A 25,564-nucleotide genomic window follows, 5' to 3' on the forward strand; every position below is an offset into this window, starting at 1 on the left:
TTACATTTCAGAAATTGTTTTGTAATTCATTTATAATTAAATAATTATGTTTGTAAAGATATTCATATGTTCCAATGTTTTAACATTACAATATACATAGATTTTACTTTAATAAGGAAATTTCCAATATTCACAATTAATTATTTTTGCATCCATAAAAATAGTTTTTATGTGCTATATTTTCATACAACTGTATTTTTTTTTTTATTTTAAGTTTAATTGCAAAGATATATCTGTTTTATTTATTGTACATCCAATTGTATATAAATAGTTGTTTGTTATTTATATTTATAGGAGTACTCGCGTTGAGTTAAATCTTACATTTTTGTAGACATTTTAATTAGATAACATGAGTATTTGGCACATTGAACATCAATGATATTTTAAACTACTAAAATCTGTCATAAATTCTACATAGACGAATACCGAGACCTTTTATGCTTTTATTAAGTAACTTTTCTCTCATATATTTATATATATATTATATAATAATTGCTCGTAATTAGTTATATTGAGAAAAAAGACCCTTTTTCTTCGTAACACCTTAAAAAATTTACAAATGAATACATGTTAACTATGTCTCCTTTCTTGACAATTTGAATACTCTTAAAAATAATTTCTAATTATTTCATAAAATTACATATAATATAGAGTAAAATATATCAAATAGATAAAAAAATAAAAAAAATATAAAAACAACATAAAAATTTGTCACATTAACCAGTCTTTCATCTCACGGAATAAGATATTATGCAAAACTTGCATAAGCATAAAACGGTCTCCTACATACTAAATACATGAACTTTTATCACATTTAGAATCACAACACTGTTACAATTTTTCATTACCGACAAATTATTTATACTGTAACCGTATATTTTTTCTAGACTTTTTAATCAACGGCACTTGACAAAAAAATTAAATAACATTATGCCAAACATTATATTGAAAGTCTCTAACATTTCATGTTAATCGAGCGTTCTAATTATTCTAGAAGTAACCGTTGCATATGAAGCGTAACGCTTATAGAAAAATATACGATTACAAGACAAGTATTATTAATACTAAGTAATTTTCTCAAACATTTAATAATAGGGCACTTCAAATTTGGGAACAAATTGTTTAAATATAATCTTTGTTGCAGTGAATACTTGGTAAAAAGTTATCACTTTGTTGTTTTTTTTTTTTAATCAGTGCCTCATTCGTTATATTAATACTTGTTTTTTTTTCTTTTGCAGAGAGTTTTATTTAAATACTTTCTAATAATTTAAAATAAATTTACGTGCAAAATATATTTGAGTATAAATATCGTAGAACAAATTTATTAGGTTGAAATACCTATTGATACCATATTCAATAGAATAATTTACTCAATAAGATAATAATAGTAACATAAAAAGTAGCAGTGTAAAATTGTGTTATATATTTTTTAATTAAAAAAATAGATATATATATATATATATATTTACTTCGAATAATATATATATATGTATGTATATATATATGTAACGAAATGAAAATTTTATTTATTAAGTTGTATGTAAACTTGTATTATAAAGTTAAACGTTATCTTATCAGAACACACTTTTTTTAGAATGTTGCACTGATCTATTGCTGCAATTCTACTATAGTATTTGATCAGATTTCTGATCTTTCTACCAGTCTATAATATTAATACATTTTTTTATATTTTTTTCTTTTCTTTTCTTTTGAGTTTCACACCCAGTTAGCATTAAAAATATAGTCATATCAAAATAAAATATATCTTGAAGATTTTTGTTATTGTTACTGTAAAATAGAAATAACTTAGATTTATTTAAGTATGAAACAGGGAAACAATTGAATAGAAATAGGTTGTTACTTGACTGTTCCGTCTACAGACACACAATTTCTTCTGAATATAATGTTATTTGTAGTAAAGATTATACTTTAGTAGAAGATGGTCATACAAGAATAATCTGTAAATGTTTTAATGAAAAAAGATAGATAGATGGTATATAAGAAGATTATGGAAATATCCAATTTGGCATCTTGGTTCTTCAGTCTAATATATTACGACTGACATGAGTATTGCTTTATATATAAAGATTGTTACCCCGTTTCACACGTGTGCTATAATTGGGATAATTATTTAAATATTGATGGCGTGGGCTTACCGACGGTTGTTTTGTTATACTTGCCATTGCACAACCCATTATGAGCTCTACGGCTCTACATAATGTTTGATACAATAACCAAGGCCATGGCTTTGGGAACTGAGTAAGCAATGGCTGCGTATCGTATGCTACTGCCTCTGCTAAGAGTCCTAAATATATCATTTATTAACATAATAATAATATTAATCTCATTTCTGAATAAATAAATATAATACGTTAATATTACCATAAGGTCCAAAAATACGAACAAGATCTGTGATACATAATATGATTCCTAAAATTGCAGTAGCATAAGTGACATTTAATACTCTCCGAATTTGAGATCTTCTAATAGCTGCAGTAGTGGCTTCTGGTATATGCAACGGCATATCAGATTTAGTTCTATTCACGTATGCTATGTGATTTAGTATTGAATGCAATGTAAAATCAGTACCCTAACAAAAATAATTAAATTATTATCTTTTTGTATATAGTATGCATTCATTAAGTATACGTTTAAATGTACCGTAATTTTATTCTCCATTCCAGAATTTTCAGGAAGCAAATTAGTTTCTGCTGTTATTTCTTCCGATTCGTCTTTATTTTTATCGGTTTTCCAAGATAAGCTCTTCTTTCGAATTTTTGTATCTTCTCCTTTATTTTTCATTTTTTCATTCATCAATGCAGCTTTTTCATTACAATCCGGTTGATCTGAATCAGATTCAGATTTCTCTTGTATTTCTATTTTTTGAGGAACTATACATTGATAATGAGTAGGACTTTTATCCAATGTTCTAATACTTATATCGCTTTTACGACGATTTATAACTAACGGTTTGATTTGAGCCAATTCGGAATTCCGTCTGTAAGATATGTCAGAATTTCTTCGTGACTCATGTTTAGGAGATATAAAAGTACCAATGTCGGAATTACGTCGTGAACCTATAAATTATGTTAAATATATTTAAGTAATATGGTTCGAATATATTTAATCGTTTTATTGCAATTACCTGCAGGACTGAGATCTAAAACTCTTGGCAATCTCTGTTCAACTGGTGGTAACATTCTTCTCGGCGTTCTATTACCAAAATCACTATTTCTTCTCAATTTAGTGGCGAACTGAGAGCTACGATTTTTTTCATGAGAAAAATCAGAGCTCCTTCTTAATTCTTTAGTGCTACCAGTTGGTGTAATATTCTCAGAATGCCGTCGTGTTATTCGTTCCGGTGATTGACATCTATCAATACTAGGAGAATGTTTAGGGCTGAATTCAGCGCTATATTTAAAGTCATTAATTGGTAGATCTTCTTCATTTATAAATTTAACACTACATTCTGAATTTCTACGTGATGAATGATGAGATGCATCACTCCCACGTCTACTCGCTAAAGAGCTTCTTCGACTTGGACTGGAGACTGTTATTATTGGCAAATTTGCAGTTGATGGAGTAGGTGTCGGTGGCCTAACATAAACTTCAGGTACGGTAGATACTGGTTGAATAGGAGTCTCTTCACGCATAACTGATGGAATATTACGAGACACTTCCATTTGTTCTGGTTCTTGTTTTTTAGATATTTTAAAAGAACCTAAAATTGAATACTCTTCTAATTATTATTCTCTTTAATTTTTCTAATATATTTCATAATACGATTTACTTTTATTATTATATTCTGAATCTCCTTCAACGTTGGCATTTTCATTCTTTTCTAAATCTTTGATTTTAGGACCAAGTAAAGTAGGCACCAATGCAGCAGCTGCTACTGATGTTGCAAGATTGCTATATGGTGCTAGCATAGCAAGTTGCATAATACCTAAGATATTTGAACAATATTATTATAGAATGATTATTACAAATAAATTCTAGAAACACACCTTTGTGATGAGCATTAGAATTGTCTCTTGTTAACATACTACTTGGCATTGTTCTCAGTAAATGCATGACTTTATAGCCTGCATGAAGAAACGTTAAATATAAAAGAATACTCCATATCAGGAATACTGTTTGCACCACATATTTTGCCATATAACAATTATGTGATGTTAAAGCAATGTCGCTTACAATTACAAAAAAAAAATGTCCTGTTATAATAAGGCTAAGACATGATTCCTTTTGTATTTTTTCTGGTCCAAACTTAAGCTGGAAATTATACAACACATCGTTGACACGTAATAATATAAAAAATAATTATTAATTAATATAAAAAATAAAGAAATAAATAGAAAGAGAGAATATTTGTAATCTTTTAAATATACTTGTGTTAATTGCAAGAAGGTCAATTGTATAAGGCAGAACGCAGAAGTAATACAAGGAAATCCAATATCCCACAAAGTAGATCCTATAATCTTTGGCATTATTTCTTTAAGATTGTAAGGATCTATAAATAAACATGCAGCCCTTGATGCACCCAATAAACATAAAAATATATTAATCGTTGACATAAAAGGACGGCTTGATATAAGGGACCTGTAAAATTAATATATTTTTTAAATAAATTTAATAATAAATTTTGTTCAATAATTTCACATTAAATCTACGATTGTATATATTATTAATATCAATACCTTAAATTTAAAATGGAGAAAAAAGTGTAAAATCCAAGTACAAAGAAAAGGCATGCAAATCCATAAGTATGCAGAAGAAAAATCCATCTCAAATCTTGATTTACAGAAATCCAGGATGGAGAAGTAATCAACAATCTATCAAGAAATGCTGAACTTGATGAGTTTGAAGCACAATTCTGCGCTGATATCGAAGATGTTGTTGTAGTGTTGATACCTAATTATAGAACAACAATAATTTAAACGCATAAATATAAATACTTAATGTTATTTCATTCACTTTTCACTACCACTCATTAGAGATTTATACTAACATAATCTCCAAATATATTTAATATAAAAAGATAATATTAATTATATAATATTATAATAAATAATATTTAATTAATAGGTAATATATATATATATATAAATAAATAATGGTATATATATAGAAAGAAAGAGAGAATACTTGTATTGACGTTATTATCAATAATTTTCAATGGATACATATAATATAAGTAAAAATAGTGTTCACTATAACTATTTTTACATCACAGATATATATACAATAACAAGTAAAAACTGACCACGAGTAAAATTAGTTAGCTTGTCCATCCCTTGACTGCTGACCACAGCACATCACTAAATTTCATCAAATCTTTTAATTAAACATTACAGAAATAATCACTAAATTTGAAAGAAGTACACAGATAAAAGGCAAATGTTTAAATGTGATACTAGCAACAGGCTTTGCTCTATAGAGTGAGTTTATTCACACCCCCTCCCTTAAAACGGTGATGCTCTGTCTCTCTTCAGCTAGAAATATTGATCTTGCTTGAAGAGGGTTGGAAGGGGTATTCAGGACTGTTCACGTTATAGGCCTATCAATTGTTTATATATTAGATAGGACTATTATACTGTAAAATTTATCGATTTTTGCACGCGCACATATACGCATACATCTCCACAATGCGTTGATGCAAATGCATATAGATATTGTATATAATACATATTCATTAATTTAAAAATATAACAATGTTTATATATCAACAATACTTACAACCACCAAGTTTTAAACATGTATTGATACAGACCCGTGGTTAAATGATTAGTAAACGTAATTAGTATTTTAGTCATATTTACAGTACTTTTAATAAAAATTCTTTAATCATTACTTTCTTAGAATGTAATGATGATAAGATACCATTACTATCTTTACTTTTCCTTCCATCTATATAAAATATTTGTATTATTTCTTGTAAATGTAACTGTAAAGTTGCTATAAATATCAACAGGTTGCCAAGACAAATCTACAAAAGAAATTGTATAGCCGCTGCTGAATAAAACAGGATTATAAATAATATACGTTATTGAATTCAAAAACATTTTTAAAATTATTACTCTATATATTATACATAAGGAACTTGGTTTGTGTAACTAATAATACAATAGAAGTATTGTAGAGTATTTGTTTAGCAAAAATGTATATGTGAAAGACATAATTAATTATCATGAAAATATATATAAACAATTTTATTAAAAATTTCAATAACAAATTAATATTAAAGATTGAATTATTCTATTAATAGCATAAAAATATTTGAAAGTCCAAAAATTATATTTGAAATCTACAACTATATTTATATTTCAAGTCCATATAAAATTAAACATTATAAACAAATACATTATATGCAATATCGTATATTGTAAATGATTGATATACTCTATTGTAAAATCATGAATACTTCTTTCTTTTCTTTAAGTCAGTGAAGTTGACACGCTCTAACAGCGATTAGTTGTAAAAGAATAAAAACAGGACTTAATACTTCAGAGTACTCTAAAGTACTTTGACCAGAAAGCTTTTTACACAACAGATATTTAAATACAAATATTAGCAATAATGAAATTAAACTCCATAATGCTCTTAATATAGCAACCTGAATCATTCCTTCCATATGCATACGTATGAATATAATAGCGCAAAAATATGTATTAAAACCGTCAGCTATAAACAATGGCGAGAAAACAATCCACCATCCTGTATGTTCCAAAAAACAATCATCATCTAATTTTAAAGCTAATAGAATAGAAAATATTGTTAATGATACTAAATTAACCCATATTTCAAAAATAGTTAAACCTAACCAGTGTACTAATTCATGTAAAGAAAAAATCATTGCGCCGCAATAAAAATAAACAAATAATTAACTAACTTGAAAAATAACTTCTGCTTAATATATTCAATACAAATATACAAATATTGCTTGCTTTGATAATTTATAGATCATATTTTGTTTTTTTTTTTTGATATTATTCCAATGGGTTCCTTCCTAAATATACGTATATGTATGGCAGAATTACGCCTAAGGTTCATTTCACCATCATGATCATCATTATGCGGTTTAATGTCATCTGTAAAGAAAAGGAATTAGTTTTCATTATATATTTATAATATATATATATAAGCTGTAACTTTATAAAGTATATACCCGTAAGTTCAACAGTAGTAGTTTTAACATCTAGTTCTAAGATATTATGATAAATTTCTTTTAATTGAAGTGCCAAATTACATGTTCTTTCTACAGCAGCACCAAGACCATGAATTACGATTTCAGATGAACCAGTATTAAACAATTTTTTACACCTTTCTAATTGAGCCTTTAAAAACAACAATTTTTTATAATAAATATAATTATAATTAAATCACATATAGTTATTTTTTACACTTCACAAACCATACACATACACACACGCCATATCACTTTATGATATAATATGTTTCTTAATCAAATAACATTACTTTCACAAAAATAAAATTAATATCAAGTTTTGAGAAAAATTACCTTAAAAGATGTTTTTTTTGTCACACATACGTGTAGCTTTGTTTGATAACCTAATCTAGTAGGTTGGCGTTTTCTAACAACGAAATTATTATTCGCAAATACCGTTTTCATAGCATTAATATTTTTCGATTTATTTTTATTTATAGATTGTTGTTCATGTTTTTCGGCCATTTTGTATTAAATGTAGAGATACGAGTATTATTGTTTCCAATTATTTCTACTAGATATAAATCAATTTGATTGGTAGAAGTTGGGAAGAAGAATAAATCGTCCAATTAAATTACCGCGCAGAAAGTAGTTGGAAAACGTGACCGTAAGAAGAATCATAACAAGCGGACATAACCTCGGGTTGCAAAGGTTTATTGATGGGCGTTTTTTTCGAAGAATTTTAAAGAAGCTATCAACATTGAGTCGCCAACGGGAAATAAAGATACCCAAAACAATATGAAGGAACCGGAGATGGATCAAAAAACTATAATAAAAAGTAGAGAATTATTGTACAGACTTATGATCAGGTTAATACATTTTTTAATCTTTAACTTTTCATTAACAACAATTTTCACGATATATTTTTCACTAATTTTCACAATTATTAAATTTTATGATCGAGATTTTTTTAAATACGTAATTTAGTTTTTTATAATATCTCATTAATGTGTCTAAGTATTTATATATAAATATTAACAACTCACACATACATTTCATACAAACAAAATGTGTAATATTAATTGCAGTCAATTATTCTACGATGGTCATCAAACAGTCGCTGTACAATTGTCCAGTATGCTTCAAACAGAAGCTCCATGTCCACCATCGGATCGTTTATTTCATCTTATGTTACTTGGTATCGCTAATGAACCAGATCGTACTAAAAAGGAAACTAATAATACATCATCTACGTTTGCTTCAAGTTTTGACAATACATTGGGTCCTGGTTTGGATTTAGAATTTGAAACAGAAGCTCTAACGCAAGCACCAGAACCAGCGCAATATGAAACAGCTTATGTTACTTCTCATAAAGGAAATTGTAGAGCAGGAGCTTTTTCTAATGATGGACAATTAATAGCAACTGGATCGGTGGATGCATCTATTAAAGTTTTAGATGTTGATAGAATGTTGGCAAAATCTGCACCGGATGAAATGGCACCTGGTGATCAAACTGGAGGTCATCCAGTAATAAGAACATTATACGATCACTTGGAAGAAGTAACATGTTTAGAATTCCATCCACGTGAACCCATACTTGTTTCTGGCAGTCGTGATTTTTCTGTAAAACTATTTGACTTTAGTAAGGCAAGTGTCAAGAAAGCATTTCGAACAATTACAGATGCTGATCAAATACGATGCTTATCATTTCATCCGACTGGTGATTTTTTGGTAGTAGGAACTAATCATCCAGTCGTAAGGTTATACGATGTTAACACGGCTCAGTGTTTTGTGTGCAGTATACCTAGTCATCAACATACAGCTGGAATAACTAGTATAAAGTATTCCCCTGATGCGAAAACATATGCATCGGCTGGTAAAGATGGAAGTATTAAATTATGGGATGGTGTTTCAAATCGTTGTATAAATACTTTTGTTAAAGCACACGATGGTTATGAAGTATGTTCTGTGACATTTACAAGAAATGGAAAGGTAATTTTTTTCAATTATTATTTGTGCCCTATTAAATTAATCCACAATGTTTCAATAATATCCAACTACAATATAATATTGCAACTATAATTTTCAGTATTTATTATCTTCTGGAAAAGATTCTTTGATAAAGTTATGGGAATTATCAACAAGTAGGTGCTTAATAGCATATACTGGAGCTGGTACAACAGGTAAAAATATGATAATAATTCTTTTTATTTTTTAATATTTATAAATATAGAAGCAGATAAAAATGTTAAATAAACAAACATCATCATCATCACACATCATCATCATCATGAGAAATTATATTCTGCAGGTAAACAAGAACATAAAGCGCAGGCCATTTTTAATCACACAGAAGATTATGTAATGTTTCCTGACGAAGCTACTACATCATTATGTGCCTGGAATTCTCGAAATGCATCAAGAAAACAGTTATTATCGTTAGGTCATAATGGACCTGTAAGATTAATCGTTCATTCGCCGAATGCACCCGCGTTTTTGACGTGTAGTGATGATTTTAGAGCAAGATTCTGGTTCAGAAGAATACCCACTCATTAAATGCCTTTAAAGTATTTATAGTAAACCTCGTATAATATAATAGATACATTCCGTATTTTTTATGTAAGATTATTATTCAAAGAAGATGTGGAAATACGTTGTTAATTATAAAACATGATTATACGGAAGTTATTGTAATGCATTTATTGTATTTGACCAGTGCTACGTTATACGAGGCTCTACTATATATTAGCAAATTTTTATATACGCGTGTAAATCGTTTATAATTTGCTAGTTTTTCTAAGAAGAGTTAAAATGAAACAATCGAATTTCAAATTATTGTAAATTGTGCATTTGGTATTCTAACGTTCTTACATATTTATTTAATACCGTATCGAAATGAAACGATCGTATTCCATTAATTTATAAATTTAACGAGTATACTTAAAACGTGACAAAAATTGAAAATATTTATTTAAGTAAATAATGTGAACATAGAAAATTTATAATTAGAGCATATGTTTAAAAGAAAAAGAAAAAGAATACAAATAGCATAAAGTATTTGCAACGAGAGGTAAGTGGTAAATAAGTAAGCGTATATATTTTGTTCTTTTGTAAATTAAATTAGATACGACGTCACTTAAAAGAATGTTATATTTAAACCTTCCGGGCCTATCTTACGTCGCTACGCATAAGATTGAATATTTAATCACGAGGAGGCGCTATTAACTCCCGCTCTGAGTTTAACGATATCACGTGACCCACGCTAACCGCCATCTTTGCTTATCGTATAAACAGTGCGACCGGGCTCAGCGCGAATTCTTGTTGAGAAATCATAGTTTTCTTGTGTTCTTAAGTGATCCTAGTACGAAGAAATGTCTGATATCAAGGCAGAGAGCAAGAATGATAATAGCATCGAAGATGTACCAAAGGTAAGAGATCGAAAATATATGAAAGACCTTCGTCAAGTCGAGTTTTCATGCCAAGGCGGCGTGCGGTCCCTCTGAAATACGGTATGACGCTGTATCTCTCGAAAATTCTAAGCGTGCCGTGTGTTGCGCGTTATCAACTCTACTTTCAACGCGATTAAACGACATACGATAACGTATAGATGGCTCGAAACACGATCTTTCTTGCGTATGGCCAAAGATTCAGTGATTTTTCAAAGCTGCGCCGTTTGTCCTTCATTGGTAAAGATGGTGGATGTTTTTTATTTGTGATTCTCGTGACGAGGAGAGTCGCGCTGCTCGCATGCCGGCGAGTAAGTGTGAAAAAGGCGGGAAATGGTCGGACCGACAGATGATTACACTTGCCACGCGCTCTTTAACGTTATGGAATTCCATCCTTTTCAACACGACATGAACGAGATCCTGATGCCGAAGAACTCTGAATGTGCTGATGTACGCCAAAATGGCGGGAAACTCAAACAAAATTCTGCAAATCCCGATCGGTTCAACGGTCCTTGATAATCTTATCGTTCGCGTAATTATCGTAGACATTTTTCATTTCGTCAATTAATGTTATTACCCTCTGAAATATCGTACTTTTACTTTGTACATTATTCATTTTTCATCATTTTATGTTGCGAAATATGTATGGGGCAAGTGCGTGTGCTTATTTTTTTTATTCTTTTATTCTTTTTATTCCTTTTTATTTTATTTTTTTTTTTTAAATGAATCATGCAATATATGGCGGATTTATGATATGAATGTCCTATCTTTTTTTTCTTTCTTCTTTTTTTTTAGGATCAGTCGACAGAGGAGAAATCAACACCAACTAAAAACAGACGCGGTGGTACGAAAAGACTATCAACATTTGAGAGAGCAGCACAAGAAAGTAAAGAAATTACAAAGGTACATAATTTATTTTTTATTTAAAGAAGGAATATATATCTCTTTATTATTTCTTTCTCTTTCTTTATTAAAATCAGTAAGCATTCAATTCTATTTGTTCTTTGCTTGTTTCCCTCCATTTAGTTTTCCTTTTAGCTGTGTGTGCTTACGTGAGCAAAGAAAAGCGAAGGAGTGGGGGTAATAAGCGCTGATAAAGATTAGGAAGGGAAGGGGAGTGCGAATAGCGGGGATAATTCTACCAATTAGAATACAGGCGCCAAATTTAAATAAGTTGTCTACTTTTTATTTTTTTTACTTTTTTAACATTTGTTTTGTATTTTCATTGTTATATTATTAATAAATTATGTATAAGGTGTTTGTTAAATCACTTATATTCTATATATTAGTTCTTATATTTCAATATTATTAATAACACTTGTATGAAATGATATTTTTTAATGATAGAAGAAAATTAATGCATTTTCTTTCATTTAATAGAATTTAAATCCAAGTGGGGAAATGGAAGGAAGGAGACGTACTCGTAGTTCAGCTCGTGGCTTGACAGCGTCATTGCCAATACCTTCACCACCAAAGAAAGAAAAAAGAGAGCCAGCAACTCCAAGAGGTACAGGACGTGGTCGTGGACGCCCCAAAAGACAAGAGAAAAATAACGAAAACAATACGGACGAGGAAGCTCCAAATAATAAAAATGAAAAGCATTCTGAGGAAGAATCTTCGAAAATGGAAGTTGAGGAAAGTAAAGAAAGTAAAGACAATAAAGACACAGAAGTATTGGAGAACGAAGATAAAGCTGTAGAAGAAGTTGAAAGTAAAGATGCGACTGATAAATTGCCTGAAACAAATTCCAAGGAAAATAAAGGAACGGAAGAATCAGAAAATTCTGCAGAAGAATCTAAAAGCACTGGTGTCAGTGAAGAAAAGAAAGACGAGGATATCAAGGATAGTTCAGACTCGAGTCAAGATGCGACAGATTCAACGGCAGAAGTACCACCGTCTTCATCGGAATCCCAAAATCCTTCTAATGTCACTCCCTCTGATGAAAATAAGGAATAACCTTCTTCCGCCTATTTTATTACATTCTCATGTAAGTTTTGTTTTTTAATTATTTCGTAAATTTCAATTTATGCATAATTTATCAAAAAAAGAAAACAGAATTTTTTTGGTAAATTTAATATCTTTGATTTATGATCAAATAGTAACAATATCTAAAGTTTAATGATTTATTTAAAACTTCTTCATTATTATTCGATTTATAATGATTCAGTAGCGATTATATTAAATACTGTTTGTTAAATAAACTTGTAAAAAAACGATATTTAGAAATTACAACAAAATTGTAAAACTTTTTCTTTTACTCTAGCAGGTACGAAGGCGGCGCACACATTGGGGTATACAAATCCACGCCCCAGGTCTATTCTAACTAATTGACACCTGTTGCCAATCGTTATTCTAATCAGCGCATTTTTTTATTAGTTAATATGATGATTTTTGACATTCAAACATTTTTGTTTGAATTATTCATAACAACATTAAAAAAAAGAAAACAATAATAATAATGACAATGAAAACAAAATTCTTTATTTACATGCATTTTTCGTTGCATGTATTTTTTTTAAATTAGATTTTATTTGTTATATATAGGTAAAAAATACCTAAGCGTTGATTGGAAATGGTGATTGTGAGTGAAGGTGGGAGCATATGTTCATGTACAATGATAATATTATTGTAAAATATATTTAATATGGACTTATATAGAGAGAAGTTGATTTCAAATCAGAACTGAAGCGGAAGTTTTTGAAAAGCAGTCTTCCATATTCGGATCTGATATGGAAATAACTGAAATTAATTCGTACATAGCAAATTACTGTAATATCTTACTTATATAAATGATGACTGAATGATAAGGAATATATGAGAAATATGGTGAACTGATTTCTTTTTTGCATGAAATGCAGAAATAAACCTTATGAGAAATGTGTGGGAACGTAAATCCATTATGTGTCCTTTCTTTTGTAATGTTACTAATGTTAATTATTCTTTTACTTTTTCTTCTGTTTTTTCTTTTTTAATGTAACTAATACTTCTTTTATGAAACATTGTATTTTACCGCAATATATTGTAATATTTGTTTTCGAAGAAAGTGTAAATTTATATAACTTAAAATTTCTCTTTATCTGAAAAATGTAATTTTTGCTAAAATTGTACAATAAGTGTCATGTTTATAAAAAGATCTAACACAAGTATATATAATTTTTACTTCTACTGGTCCATTATTAAATATGTTAATATTATTGTGTGTGTATTTGAACGGTTGTGAATGTACAGATAGATTATATGATTAATACACTATATTTAGAAAATCCACACTTGATGAGACACCAATAATATATAAATTTAAACGAACGAAAAAAAAGATACAAAGTAAAACAACAAACATTGTAAAGTATATAATCATGTGCAATGGGAAGAATATTTAAGTTTAAAAGCATCTCTAGATCGTACAGTGGTGGAGTCTTACAATTAGAATCAAATACTGTTATTTTATATTGCAAGACTCGCAAATCTCTGTAAGTTTGTCTACTACTTTTGCAAAAATATTGTAGTGGTGTTGTAAAAAGAATTTATTTAAATTGTGTACCTTTAAGTACTGTGGATAAACTTTGCCATTCCATGTTTCCTTATCTCTCTTTCTTCTTTTTTTTTCTTTCGTTTTTCTTTCATTTGCTTTTTTCTTCCATTATAAAAAATATTACATGCGTTAGAAGAGAAAATTTCTTGAGTTGGAACAAAATACTTTTAAAAGAGTTAAATGTCACGCATGTGTAAATAATTGATATAGCTGTGCGAGACAATTGACTTTTATATTTACTGTCTTATGAAGCCACAGTTGCATAAGTACTCCATTGTATAGTATGAGAGCGTAGATTAATGTTTTATTGAACTAAATCAAAACGGATTATATAGTAGCGAGACACGTAAATATGTTTTTTAAACATAGTATAGAATAATAAGTAATTTAAAAAGTAGAATGTGTGACGTGCACAGTGGTTTGATATTAAGACTTTTTTACAATACGATAAAACAAAAGATTAATATAATATAAGTAATACTTTGAAAAGGAAAATTAACATTTGAGAAGATAAATGTTTTTTTGAGATTGACACAATTACATATTAATATTCTTTTATTTTCTTTTTTAATTTTCATAAATTTAATTACTTTACCCACAGATTCTGACAAATCATATTTTGCGTTTATAAAATTGCTCAGCGTAGAAAACATATGTTCCTTTTTTATTTTTAATAGCTACACTCAATGGATATATCATATCCTTTCCAAATTTATTATTGTATTGTTCGACGGATAATTTATTTTAAAATTATAAAATAATTCATATTATTCAGATGCTTAATATCTCTTAGATGTTATATAAAATATGAACATCTAACGAATTCGTATAGAAATAATGGAAACGAGTTCAAAACTTTATATAAGGACTTAAAAATATTGTCGTGTAAGATTTAAGAACATGTCACAAATATAATATCAAAGGGTAAGTTTTTAGTGTCTCGTTGAGTGCGGCTTAGAGTTATTATATAGAATATATATATTTGTATATATATATATGTATATATACATATATGTATACATAAATATAAATACATTAGATAAATAATTGATACACTAAAAGCAGTGGATTTACGAGCTTGTCGTCTGGTAGATATATATCTTTTTTAAGGCAAGCAATACAAGATATATGAAGAAAAAAAAATAAGCATTTTATCATATTAAAATGATAGCGAAGGTAATATAAATTATTAATAATTAAATTGTGAATGTAAGACAGGCAATAGTTTTTATACTGTGTGTATTCCATCTTGGTTCGGGTCAAATTTTATAGCGAATTTGAATTTATTATTACATAGCTTATGCAATCACACGCAATTGTTCATATAATTCTTCATAGGTATATATAAAACATTAAAGAGAGTGTGTTGTCTACCTAACGTGCTCATATAATCTATTATTGTATTGCTACTTCTATTGTAATAAGACCTCAAAATGCAAATGATTATGGTTATCATAAGCGGAGATTTGATCGACTTTTGTAACAAAACTGCTTCTATCAATAAAATCAATAAAAATCTGTATGATAAATACACTTGATAATACGATTTGTTTTTGAAAATGTATTTGAATTAAAAGAAAAGAACATTAATATACTACACTAATGATTAGTTCTGATACTGTAGTTAAGAAATTTATTATCAGTGATAAAAAGAAATAATTAATAATTTATTAAATTACTTATTTAGATTGAAGCATTACGAAATAAAGAAAATAAGTGCATAAATTTGTAAAACAGATCTATGAGATAATGATGAATATAAAAATGTTATATGGGAAGCATTCAATTATGTTTACAAAGCATCTTCATTATTACTTCTCTCTGTTCAGAGTATATGGGACATTGCAATAGAATATGAAGTAGATTTTAACGCTCAGCTACAGAGGTTGTAAGATTGTAGTGCTATTTATACAAACAAAAACAAAGGAACTTTTTTCTTATGTCTTTGAAACAACAAAATATGTTTTGTAATAATCAAATAATCAAAGCACTTATTTCCTTAAAAAACCTAAGATCCATACTAGTATATACCTTTACTAAATTTTTCAACTAACAATAAGTAAAAACTAACACCCTACTTACATATCAATCCTTATTCATGTATTAATAATTTTTCAACTAAATAAAAAGTAAAGTTCAACTAAATAAAAGTTCTTTGTATGTTTTATATGGGGCCTCACACAAATCTCGCCGTCTTATTATTATTAGGTTTGTTTTTTGAGAAGAAATAGCGGATTTCTATCTTTTATCACCTCTCGGTAATAGTAGATTGTTGTACCCTTACCGGTAATAATAGCAAAGAATAAAGAAGTACATAGAAACTAACAAATCCCCTTTTTTACCCACCTAGTTTCATTTTTGTTACTATTGGGACCACCAGTGGTCCCTGCAGACCTACAACAGATAAGATAAGCATTAAATATATTATGAAACAAAATCTTTATAATCTTTGGTACATTCCAAAAATATTAAAAATTACGGTATTTTTGTTTGAATAATATTAATTATTATATTTCATTTTTTTGTGCTTATGTAAGTACCTTCAGAAATGCATGAATACATATATTTTTAAGAAAAGTCTTTTAAGGCGTGCTATATTCCACAGATGATCAATCCAACGATGACCTGTAACAAAAAGAAAACTATATTAATGATACAATCAAGTAATACAATAGCCTAACATATAAATCGTCCCATTCGCAGATGCATTTTTCAATTGAATTCTTTATTTATTTTTACCAAAAATTTCTATTACCCGTTGCAATAAAATTAAATTTAAACGCGTGATTTTACATTTACATAAAATATATACAAAAAAAAAAAAAGAGAGAAAAGTACAAATATCAAGTTACTAAAAAAAATAGTATCTAATAATTATATGAAATACTTAGAAAAGAAAACTTTTGCAAATTTAATAAAAACGATCACAGTCAAAAATCTTAAAGACGAAACAAGAAAAGAAAAATTACTATAAAGAGCTATTCTCGAAAGTTCTAACTGCTGTTGAACTTTGAAAATAACTAAAATAGTCTATGTAGTTGCCCTCTTCAGCCACAATTAAGTGGGGGCCTCTTCGGCATAAGCCTCTTCAGCATTTAGCCTCTTCTTTCTTCATGCCCTAAACACTGCTGTGAGGCTTTATCTAAGCGCATTTTACAATACGTTTCCTAAACATTCGCAGCATAAAGAAATCGTACAAATCGTACGATTACATTTACTCGAATGCCTCAACAGATATTTGATCTAATCGATGAACCTATTATTAACACTTTGCATTTAAAAAATAAATAATATCAAACAAAAGCAGAAACTTTGTCATACATCTTATGGTCTTAATTTTTTACTTGACTACTTTTATCTTTTATCTTTACTCTACTTTGTATTTACTATACGTATATAACAAATGAGAAGAATTCAATAGGAATTATTAAAGAGCAAAGCGTTAATATACTTAATATTAAGTAAGTATCCAACGTATTCAGTTATCTTCACATTTTTGAAAAAAAATTAATTTTTAAGAAAACGCAAAGACTTTTGAATCGTTCGATACTAATTTAGATCTCGCGGTACAGAGTATCAGCAATATATGAAAAAAATACAAGAAATATTTAAATAAATAAATGAATCTAAAGGTTGCTGAAACTTGTATAATATCCGGAGAAGAAATTGTCCACTCCTGAGTGGAAATTACAATCGCGCGACTTCTCCGGTCTCTACCTACTTACAAATTAAATAAACATTCAAACCTAAGTATGCTACCTGCCCATATATTGGCAATATATAAAAAGAATAAAAAGATCAAACTACATGCATACCCACCCACCCACTCCACGATTCTCACACATACCACCAGGGTGCTGTCAGGCTAATGATTATTGCAAATATGACTAATGCAAAAATACAAGTTACACTAGCTATTATGCCTTTACTAGTTATATACGAGTATATCATAGTTTCCACAAATAAATGCCGGTAACTCTTACTATTTCAAAACGATTTTATTATGCAAAAAAAAATTAGGAAAAATCTTTAATATAAATATAAAATACAGATATACCGCGTATTTGTCATATCACACGTGTATGTAGAAGTAGTGCTCTCAGTATTAAATGATGTAATAATTAAAAAATATCGCGAAACGACTTCTGTACAGCTACACGTCCTAATACGCACACACAGGTGTAAAGTACATCGTGCAATCACTAGCACAATGACAGCCGCCCAATAGGGGAAAAACTTAAAACTAAACCCACACTAACTGTTTCTCACCCATACGTGTAACACCTGGCCCACGCATAGATGAGAACGCAGAAGTATGGGGGGGAGAACGGGAGATTAGTATATAGAAGCTGAAAATCCTGATCTAAAAAATATGATTAAAACACATATACACATACATAAGACATAAATACATTTTTATAAAATTCATCTAAGCGGCTAAGGACTCTACAATTTATTTGATAATAAAAACTTTTATTAAATTTTAATATAACTTTTAATATCTTTTAATTAATATATAAAAAGAAACCTCGGACGACTCCTTTCATTAAGTTGGCTGTTCTAATAAAAGAACTGGGCTTCGAGCCACCACTTAACTGCTAGAATCTATCCGTCGCGAATGAGTTTGTCTTCTTGCTCATTTATTTATAATATCGAAGTATCGATATATCAAAATTAATCGCGATTAGATAAACTAAGTACGAAGCAATGCATGTAAGACATTTATTACATGCTTTTCTGGACGAAAACGAGTAAATAAATGCTCGATTTCACCACTACTAACCACGAACAAAACACGTAATAGAAAAAGAAAGTGCATTTTAATTGCATTATTAATTAAATGAATTTAACCGGTGAGACAAGAAAACCTATCCTGAACTAATATAAAATATACAATACAATATACAATACAATATCAATTTTCATGAGTAACTCCTAGAAAGGAATTACTCATGTGCTCGTCACTAATTTATTTAATAATTTACAACCAGTAACTCGTGCCGATTAGGACCTTTCATCCTCGACATGATTGAGCACCGGAGGGACTTTAAATTTTTACTCACTACGCATAAGAAGTTCTACGATGGCTCCAAAACACTCCTACTTCGCAGCAAGTATTGTAAAATGCGAGTATCGAAGATCCATCGAAGATCCATCGAAGATCCATCGAAGATCCATCGAAGATCCATCGAGATCCATCGAGATCCATCGAAGATCCATCAAAGATCCATCGAAGAATCCATCCCACATCTTTGATAAGGTAGAAAGTCCGTCGTCATATCTGTAAAATAAAATAGAACAAAACGATAAGTTATTGCAATATAATCCAAATCATATAAAATAAAATCGAATAAAATGTAAATAAAAATAGATACTTACAATGCATTCCAATGGGATGAAATTCATTGCACCATGGCGATGCACCTCGCGTGAATCTAAAAACGCGGTTAAACGAAATAAGAAACTATAGATGAGTTTCTTATCGCGAAACCGAAATTTTATTATACGCGAACAACACTGATTCTAATTCGCGTTTGATTTTAATTTGTTTTACGCCCGATCACTGATTCTAACAACTAATTCAAAGACTGCTTTGCACACAGTCAATTCAATGAAAATCTTCATTGATGCACTGATTCTAATACGCGAACAGTCTGTGCGACTGTTTAAAGATAAAAATACAACTTTACTCGAACAAACTCTAATGCTTACTGCCTTGGTCGCAGTTAATTTAATATATATATTTCAAATAGTTCGCGAACGCGACGGAATTGAATTAACGAACGAACGTGCTTCTAATCCGTGATTTTAATTTATTTAACGATACAACACTCCCGTATATTGCTTCGCGCACGATTGCAATGCACGAACACTTGAAACACTTTACAAACACAATTCACAAACACTTCCAACACTGCATATTCCCATGACGATCTAAAACAGAAATAAAAACAAAATTATGAATATCATTGTTGTAAGTAAAAAAATTATTTAATATTGAGAAAGTGTTTAATATAAAAATTGACTTACGTTTATTCTTCATTGATGAATGGCACGATGGGTATCCTACCCTTAGGATGACGATGAGCACACGTTTAACCGAATAAAGAAACTTACGGAGTTTCTTAACCGAGCAAACGAAACTTTTACACACGGCGAACAACACTGATTCTACTTTCCGATTTTTTATATTTTATTTTAGCGATGCAACACACGAGTACCTCATTGCCTACGCGCTCGATTGCAATGATGTTCTGAAACAGAAAAAGAAAAAGAACAATTAATATCATCGTTATAATAAACCATTAAAGTTATCATAGAACGTTTAATAGGAAAATATACTTACTTTTAGTCTTCATTGATGACTGCAGGATGGGTATCCTACCCTTAGGATGACGATGAATAAACATAAAATCAAATAAAAACTCTGAAAAGCTGAAACATACTAAAAAGATTATAGAACAATATATCCTGTGAATCATTCCTGAAGGCATTGCACACTTTTAAAGATATTTATCATAAAGAATCAATATAAATTCAAGCAATTATTTTGCCTTTATCTCACTACTTGTATAAAATTACATATAAAGTATTTAATATCAGTAAAAATTGTTAATAAAATCGATAACGTTATATATTATAATAGTTTAATACGTCACGTCGTTAGATCTTATTGTTAGCTCGTTGAAGGAACGATCTGGAATGAACTCGTAACCGCGTCCTTCATGTCGAACGTTCGGCTGTCTTCGTTTTGTTTTCGTCTGTCTTCGTTTCTTCTGTTCTCACTTCGAGAAATTCCTGGAATATACGTACACATTCGTTATTGCCTGTGATCGAATCTTTTGTTTTCTTATTTCTCTCTCTCTCTCTCTCTCACTTTCGTTCTCACTCTTTGTATACATTTCTGTATGGTTTAAAAAAAAGAATAACGCTTACCTCGATGATATGATGATAAAAAAGAGTAAACACAATTGTTAGACTGAGTATATGTATTCCTGCTGGACTCTCCTAATGCTCGGTACCTAAAAAAGGAAAAAAAAAGATTACATTAGTAACATAAAGAAAATCAAATATATGAGTGTATGTGTACGAGCTACCTATACTTATGCATAAATGCCTGTATGTGTGTGTATGTGACAGGAATCGAATTTAATACGAAATACGATCTTTGAATACATAATTATGAAAAATAATTAATTAGAGCATCATTAGAGTGGTAGTAAGTATCGATACCATGAAAAAAGGTGGAAATTAGAAGAAATTTGTTAAGTAAACATTGGTGAGATTTGGCGGCACATCGAGATATATCGATGTTACATTCTCACTGATATCTATCGAACTTTTCAATATTTCGTTTTGAAAACACTCATGTATGAAATCTTGTATTTAGCTATCGTTTGATATATAACAGGAAGGTGTGAACTATTTTTTAATTACCTGGATTAAACGGAATGACGCAGTACGTTGGAACATATACAGCTGACAGAAAATGGCGTTTCCTCTACCTTTCCCCTGCGCCCCCTGCCGTTGCCACTGCGTTGCCTCTGCTGCGCATCTGCTGCGCGCGGTAGTATGCGCGGTAGTCCACTTTCAAAAAAGTAGCGAAATCCGTTGACCAATGGCTACTTGAGATTTTGCATTTTTTCAATCTATTATAGAAAATATCGAATATTTAAAAATAGGATGTAGGAACATAACAATTGTCGAATATATACTTTATTAATCCAAACAATCAAAAATTAATCATTATAAGTCGATATCGATAGTGATATCGTAAAACAAGATATATATATAATTGCGTAGAAAATGCATACCAATGTATGGAATCTTTTCTACACAAATTTCTTTATCCTCGACATTATCGTAATCTTTCGATTATTCATTTGGAAGTCATTTGCTAGAAGAATCTATTAGTATATAGGAAGATTATTTACGTTAGAAAATACTTTTTAATTACCTGAGATTAACGGGACGACGTAGCATCCGTCCGATCTCCAGCACCGACGCCGCGAAAAGAAAGAGGAATGATCAGCAAAGAGCCCTGATTGGCTGATAATTATTGCAAAAGAAAAGATGACCAATCAGAAATTCCCAATTACCATATAGAAATGTATTTTACGCACACGTACGTAACTCGCCTTTCTTCATGACCACTCTAGTCAAGCTTGATATGATAATTTATTTATTAAATAAATAAAAATTTATGCTATTATTCTATTTAATGTACACGTATCTCGTTAATATTTAAAAAATAACGAAAAGAATAAAGACAATATGCACTATAATCCTTATCACACGGAACAGAAAAACATACATAATTTATTTATTACAATAATTAAATATCAATTTTATGAATTATTATAATTATCTAATTTCTAATCTTATTAATAATTATTGTTATCTAATTTATTTTTCTATTAGGTTTATACGTTCCTTGGTAATATTAAAAAAATAACGAGTAAAATAAAGACAATATACACTAAAAACTTTATCACATGGCAACGTTCTGATTTAAACATTCTTTCAATTTTTATGTACTTGTTTAAACTAATATACATTTGTTTTAACGTCCCTGTGCAATGATGACTTTGGATAATAAAATTTTTCTTCAGAAAAATATCACATTAAAATTATTTTATATTCAAAGTATGTTAATAAGTATGTAATGTTTAAACCAGTACATATGTATTTAAACAATCTGAAATATAAGTAGAGTATATCAGAATATTTAAAAAATTGTTAAATAATCGATAGGAATGTCTATTGTTGTCTAAAAGCTAGGAATATACGATCTATGTACCGTCCCCTTCGAAATCCACCGTTGAAATGAGACGTTGTCCTCTATGAAAGTACTTTTATTAAATGTTGTTTATCTGACTTTCCTAACGTTGCGCATGTGTATAAAGGGTGTCATACATCTAATACATAATATTTAAGATTGTAACGTTCTTATTTTAGTATTCTTTTAATTTTTGTGTAATTATTTTAGTGCTCCTGCGCATTGTGGACTTCGAGGGTCAAATTTGGCTGCAATATAAGAAAAGTGCATTAGTGCATTATAATAATTGTTAATTAATCGATGCTAGTGTCTATGCAATTTTTATGCAATACTTTAAATAAAATACACTATAAAGATGTAATTATTACAATACATAAATTACAGTTATATAATTGTAAATATTGAATGAATACTAACTAATAAAGTAACATGTAAGAATTGAATTCCTTTTTCTCACATTTATTAACGTATATGGAAATGAAAAAAGAAAGTACATTTTTCTAAACAGTTATACAACCAATATATTAAAACAATTAATAAACAATATACTAATGGAAAATGTGAATTATTGAAGTTTACCGTTATGATAGAAGAAAGCTGAGGTGTTCGCTCGTTTAAGTATCATAAAAAAATTGCTTGGATTCATTTTAAAATCTTCCAAATTCTTCTTTTATATATGTACTTGATACACAAAACAATATGAAAGCCTAATAGATGCTGTGCTTTTCCAAATCTTCAAATACTTGCAAACCTGAAAATCATAAGATTGTATTAGTAAAGAAAATATAAAGTATAAAGTATAAATATAAAATACGAAATACAAAATATAAATATAAAGTATAAAGTATAAATATAAAATACGAAATACAAAAATATCATACTTTTTATATTACTTTTCTTTGAATTATAAAAGAAAAGAGAATAATTTCTCATAAATGATATCAATATAAAAAAGTAAAAACAATTAGATTGACAAGGAGTATACGTATTCATGTTGTATTCTTCCAAATGTTTGGAAACCTAAAAAAAAGTATAAAATAATTTAGCATTGGTATAATATAAAGAAAATTAAATATATAAGTGTTTATTATACGTGTAACACATTCCTTGTTAATATTTAAAAAATAATGTATAGAATAAAGACAATATACACTAAAAACTTTCTCACACTTCACAGAAAAACACAATCGTATAGATAAGAAACCACGTTATAGAAATCTTTAAAACAAATGACATAAAGCACTTTAGCCATCCTTAAAGAATTAAAATAAATTGAAACAAAACAATTGACATCTCTCATGCCAACCATGAAAGTATAAATTCCCATACTCTGTTTTGATATGGAAAAACTCTTGTTATTTTAATTCTTGAAGGATGGCTATAATGCTTTATGTCAATTGTTTTTAAAATATCTGCAACGAGGTTTCTTTTCTATACGATTGTGTTTTTCTGTGCGGTTTTTAGTGTATAACCTCTTTATTTTATTCCTTATTTTTTAAATATAATAAAAGAACGTGTACACCTAATATATATATATATAGGAAAATAAAATTATTTTTGATTTATTAAATAAATAAATTTTGTGTGTTTTTCTGTGTAGTGTGATAAAGTTTTTAGTGCATATTGTCTTTATTGCACACATTTGTTTTTAAATATTAACAAGGATAACTTGATACTTTATTAAAACAATCTTATGATTTTCAGATTTGCAAATATTTGAAGATTTGGAAAAGCACAGCATCTATTAGGCTTTCTCATCGTTTTATATATCGACTACGTACATAAAGGAAGAGTTTACAGGATATTAAAATGAATCCTGGCTATTTTTAATGGTACTTAAACGAGCAAACACCTCAGCTTTCTTCTATCATAATGGTAAACTTTAATAATTCACATTTTCCATTAATATATTGTTTATTAATTGTTTGAATAGATTGGTTGTATAATTGTTTAGAGAAATGTACTTTCTTTTTTCATTTCCATATACGTGTACATTACGTATTAATTAACAATTATTTTAATGCACTAATGCACTTTTCTTATATTGCAGCCAAATTTGACCCTCGAAGTCCACAATGCGCAGGAGCACTAAAATAATTACACAAAAATTAAAAGAATACTAAAATAAGAACGTTACAATCTTAAATATTATGTATTAGATGTATGACACCCTTTATACACATGCGCAACGTTAGGAAAGTCAGATAAACAACATTTAATAAAAGTACTTTCATAGAGGACAACGTCTCATTTCAACGGTGGATTTCGAAGGGGACGGTACATACGTCATATATTCCGATCTTTTAGACAACAATAGACATTCCTATCGATTATTTAACAATTTTTTAAATATTCTGATATACTCTACTTATATTTCAGATTGTTTAAATACATATGTACTGGTTTAAACATTACATACTTATTAACATACTTTGAATATAAAATAATTTTAATGTGATATTTTTCTGAAGAAAAATTTTATTATCCAAAGTCATCATTGCACAGGGACGTTAAAACAAATGTATATTAGTTTAAACAAGTACATAAAAATTGAAAGAATGTTTAAATCAGAACGTTGCCATGTGATAAAGTTTTTAGTGTATATTGTCTTTATTTTACTCGTTATTTTTTTAATATTACCA

The 25,564-nt window shown here is 28.9% G+C and overlaps 5 protein-coding genes and 2 long non-coding RNA genes across 10 annotated transcripts; 4 read left to right on the top strand and 3 right to left on the bottom strand.

Annotated features, from left to right (window-relative positions):
- Positions 1 to 257: 257 nt before the first annotated feature.
- On the bottom strand, positions 258 to 5,600 carry LOC122518025. Of its 2 annotated transcripts, none has more exons than XM_043636674.1 (9): positions 5,264 to 5,600; positions 4,698 to 4,911; positions 4,389 to 4,599; positions 4,008 to 4,272; positions 3,791 to 3,946; positions 3,146 to 3,694; positions 2,662 to 3,077; positions 2,383 to 2,590; positions 258 to 2,305 (listed from the first exon to the last, which is right to left on the bottom strand). In XM_043636674.1, exons 1-9 carry the CDS (start codon positions 5,289 to 5,291, stop codon positions 2,076 to 2,078), a joined length of 2,277 nt encoding a protein of 758 aa, XP_043492609.1. In that variant the 5' UTR covers positions 5,292 to 5,600; the 3' UTR covers positions 258 to 2,075. The 2 variants fall into 2 exon arrangements, with proteins under 2 accessions (XP_043492609.1, XP_043492608.1); XM_043636673.1 differs by having other exon boundaries at positions 3,146 to 3,721.
- Positions 5,525 to 6,059, top strand: LOC122518026. Its single transcript, XR_006303963.1, has 2 exons — positions 5,525 to 5,793; positions 5,972 to 6,059. It is a non-coding gene; the product is annotated as an uncharacterized LOC122518026 (long non-coding RNA).
- Positions 6,060 to 6,357: 298 nt separating this feature from the next.
- LOC122518027 (transmembrane protein 203) lies at positions 6,358 to 6,911 on the bottom strand. Its single transcript, XM_043636675.1, has one exon. It carries the CDS (start codon positions 6,851 to 6,853, stop codon positions 6,440 to 6,442), a length of 414 nt encoding a protein of 137 aa, XP_043492610.1. The 5' UTR covers positions 6,854 to 6,911; the 3' UTR covers positions 6,358 to 6,439.
- A 38-nt stretch (positions 6,912 to 6,949) lies between these two features.
- On the bottom strand, positions 6,950 to 7,798 carry LOC122518031 (ribonuclease P protein subunit p20). The gene is made up of 3 exons (XM_043636680.1): positions 7,520 to 7,798; positions 7,166 to 7,334; positions 6,950 to 7,088 (listed from the first exon to the last, which is right to left on the bottom strand). Exons 1-3 carry the CDS (start codon positions 7,688 to 7,690, stop codon positions 6,961 to 6,963), a joined length of 468 nt encoding a protein of 155 aa, XP_043492615.1. The 5' UTR covers positions 7,691 to 7,798; the 3' UTR covers positions 6,950 to 6,960.
- Positions 7,799 to 7,900: 102 nt separating this feature from the next.
- Positions 7,901 to 10,307, top strand: LOC122518028 (cleavage stimulation factor subunit 1). Its single transcript, XM_043636676.1, has 4 exons — positions 7,901 to 8,034; positions 8,254 to 9,157; positions 9,255 to 9,348; positions 9,477 to 10,307. Exons 1-4 carry the CDS (start codon positions 7,964 to 7,966, stop codon positions 9,719 to 9,721), a joined length of 1,314 nt encoding a protein of 437 aa, XP_043492611.1. The 5' UTR covers positions 7,901 to 7,963; the 3' UTR covers positions 9,722 to 10,307.
- A 98-nt stretch (positions 10,308 to 10,405) lies between these two features.
- Positions 10,406 to 13,041, top strand: LOC122518029 (serine/arginine-rich splicing factor 11-like). 3 transcript variants are annotated; one of them, XM_043636679.1, is made up of 4 exons: positions 10,406 to 10,593; positions 11,407 to 11,514; positions 11,992 to 12,598; positions 12,875 to 13,041. In XM_043636679.1, the coding sequence occupies exons 1-3, from the start codon at positions 10,537 to 10,539 to the stop codon at positions 12,565 to 12,567; spliced, it is 741 nt and encodes a 246-aa protein (XP_043492614.1). In that variant the 5' UTR covers positions 10,406 to 10,536; the 3' UTR covers positions 12,568 to 12,598; positions 12,875 to 13,041. The 3 variants fall into 3 exon arrangements, with proteins under 3 accessions (XP_043492614.1, XP_043492612.1, XP_043492613.1); XM_043636677.1 differs by lacking the exon at positions 10,406 to 10,593 and adding an exon at positions 10,991 to 11,143; XM_043636678.1 differs by lacking the exon at positions 10,406 to 10,593 and adding an exon at positions 10,991 to 11,143 and having other exon boundaries at positions 12,878 to 13,041.
- Positions 13,042 to 24,763: 11,722 nt separating this feature from the next.
- On the top strand, positions 24,764 to 25,030 carry LOC122518032. Its single transcript, XR_006303964.1, has 2 exons — positions 24,764 to 24,797; positions 24,973 to 25,030. It is a non-coding gene; the product is annotated as an uncharacterized LOC122518032 (long non-coding RNA).
- The last annotated feature ends 534 nt before the right edge of the window (positions 25,031 to 25,564 follow it).

This window comes from Polistes fuscatus, unplaced genomic scaffold (assembly GCF_010416935.1).
Source record: "Polistes fuscatus isolate 324 unplaced genomic scaffold, CU_Pfus_HIC Scaffold22, whole genome shotgun sequence".
NCBI classification, from domain to species: Eukaryota; Metazoa; Arthropoda; class Insecta; order Hymenoptera; family Vespidae; genus Polistes; species Polistes fuscatus.

Coding starts and splice junctions, on each gene's coding strand:
- LOC122518025 (XM_043636673.1), bottom strand. CDS start 5,291: ATGGACAAGCTAACTAATTTTACTCGTG. Junction 3,722..3,790: donor TTCAGAATATAATAATAAAA/GTAAATCGTATT, acceptor ATTCAATTTTAG/GTTCTTTTAAAATATCTAAA. Junction 3,078..3,145: donor TTTAGATCTCAGTCCTGCAG/GTAATTGCAATA, acceptor CATAATTTATAG/GTTCACGACGTAATTCCGAC.
- LOC122518027 (XM_043636675.1), bottom strand. CDS start 6,853: ATGATTTTTTCTTTACATGAATTAGTACACTGGTTAGGTTTAACTATT.
- LOC122518031 (XM_043636680.1), bottom strand. CDS start 7,690: ATGGCCGAAAAACATGAACAACAATCTATAAATAAAAATAAATCGAAA. Junction 7,335..7,519: donor CAAAAAAAACATCTTTTAAG/GTAATTTTTCTC, acceptor TTGTTTTTAAAG/GCTCAATTAGAAAGGTGTAA. Junction 7,089..7,165: donor TACTACTGTTGAACTTACGG/GTATATACTTTA, acceptor TTTTCTTTACAG/ATGACATTAAACCGCATAAT.
- LOC122518028 (XM_043636676.1), top strand. CDS start 7,964: ATGAAGGAACCGGAGATGGATCAAAAAACTATAATAAAAAGTAGAGAA. Junction 9,158..9,254: donor CATTTACAAGAAATGGAAAG/GTAATTTTTTTC, acceptor TATAATTTTCAG/TATTTATTATCTTCTGGAAA. Junction 9,349..9,476: donor TACTGGAGCTGGTACAACAG/GTAAAAATATGA, acceptor TATATTCTGCAG/GTAAACAAGAACATAAAGCG.
- LOC122518029 (XM_043636677.1), top strand. CDS start 11,060: ATGTACGCCAAAATGGCGGGAAACTCAAACAAAATTCTGCAAATCCCG. Junction 11,144..11,406: donor TTGATAATCTTATCGTTCGC/GTAATTATCGTA, acceptor CTTTTTTTTTAG/GATCAGTCGACAGAGGAGAA. Junction 11,515..11,991: donor AAAGTAAAGAAATTACAAAG/GTACATAATTTA, acceptor TTCATTTAATAG/AATTTAAATCCAAGTGGGGA.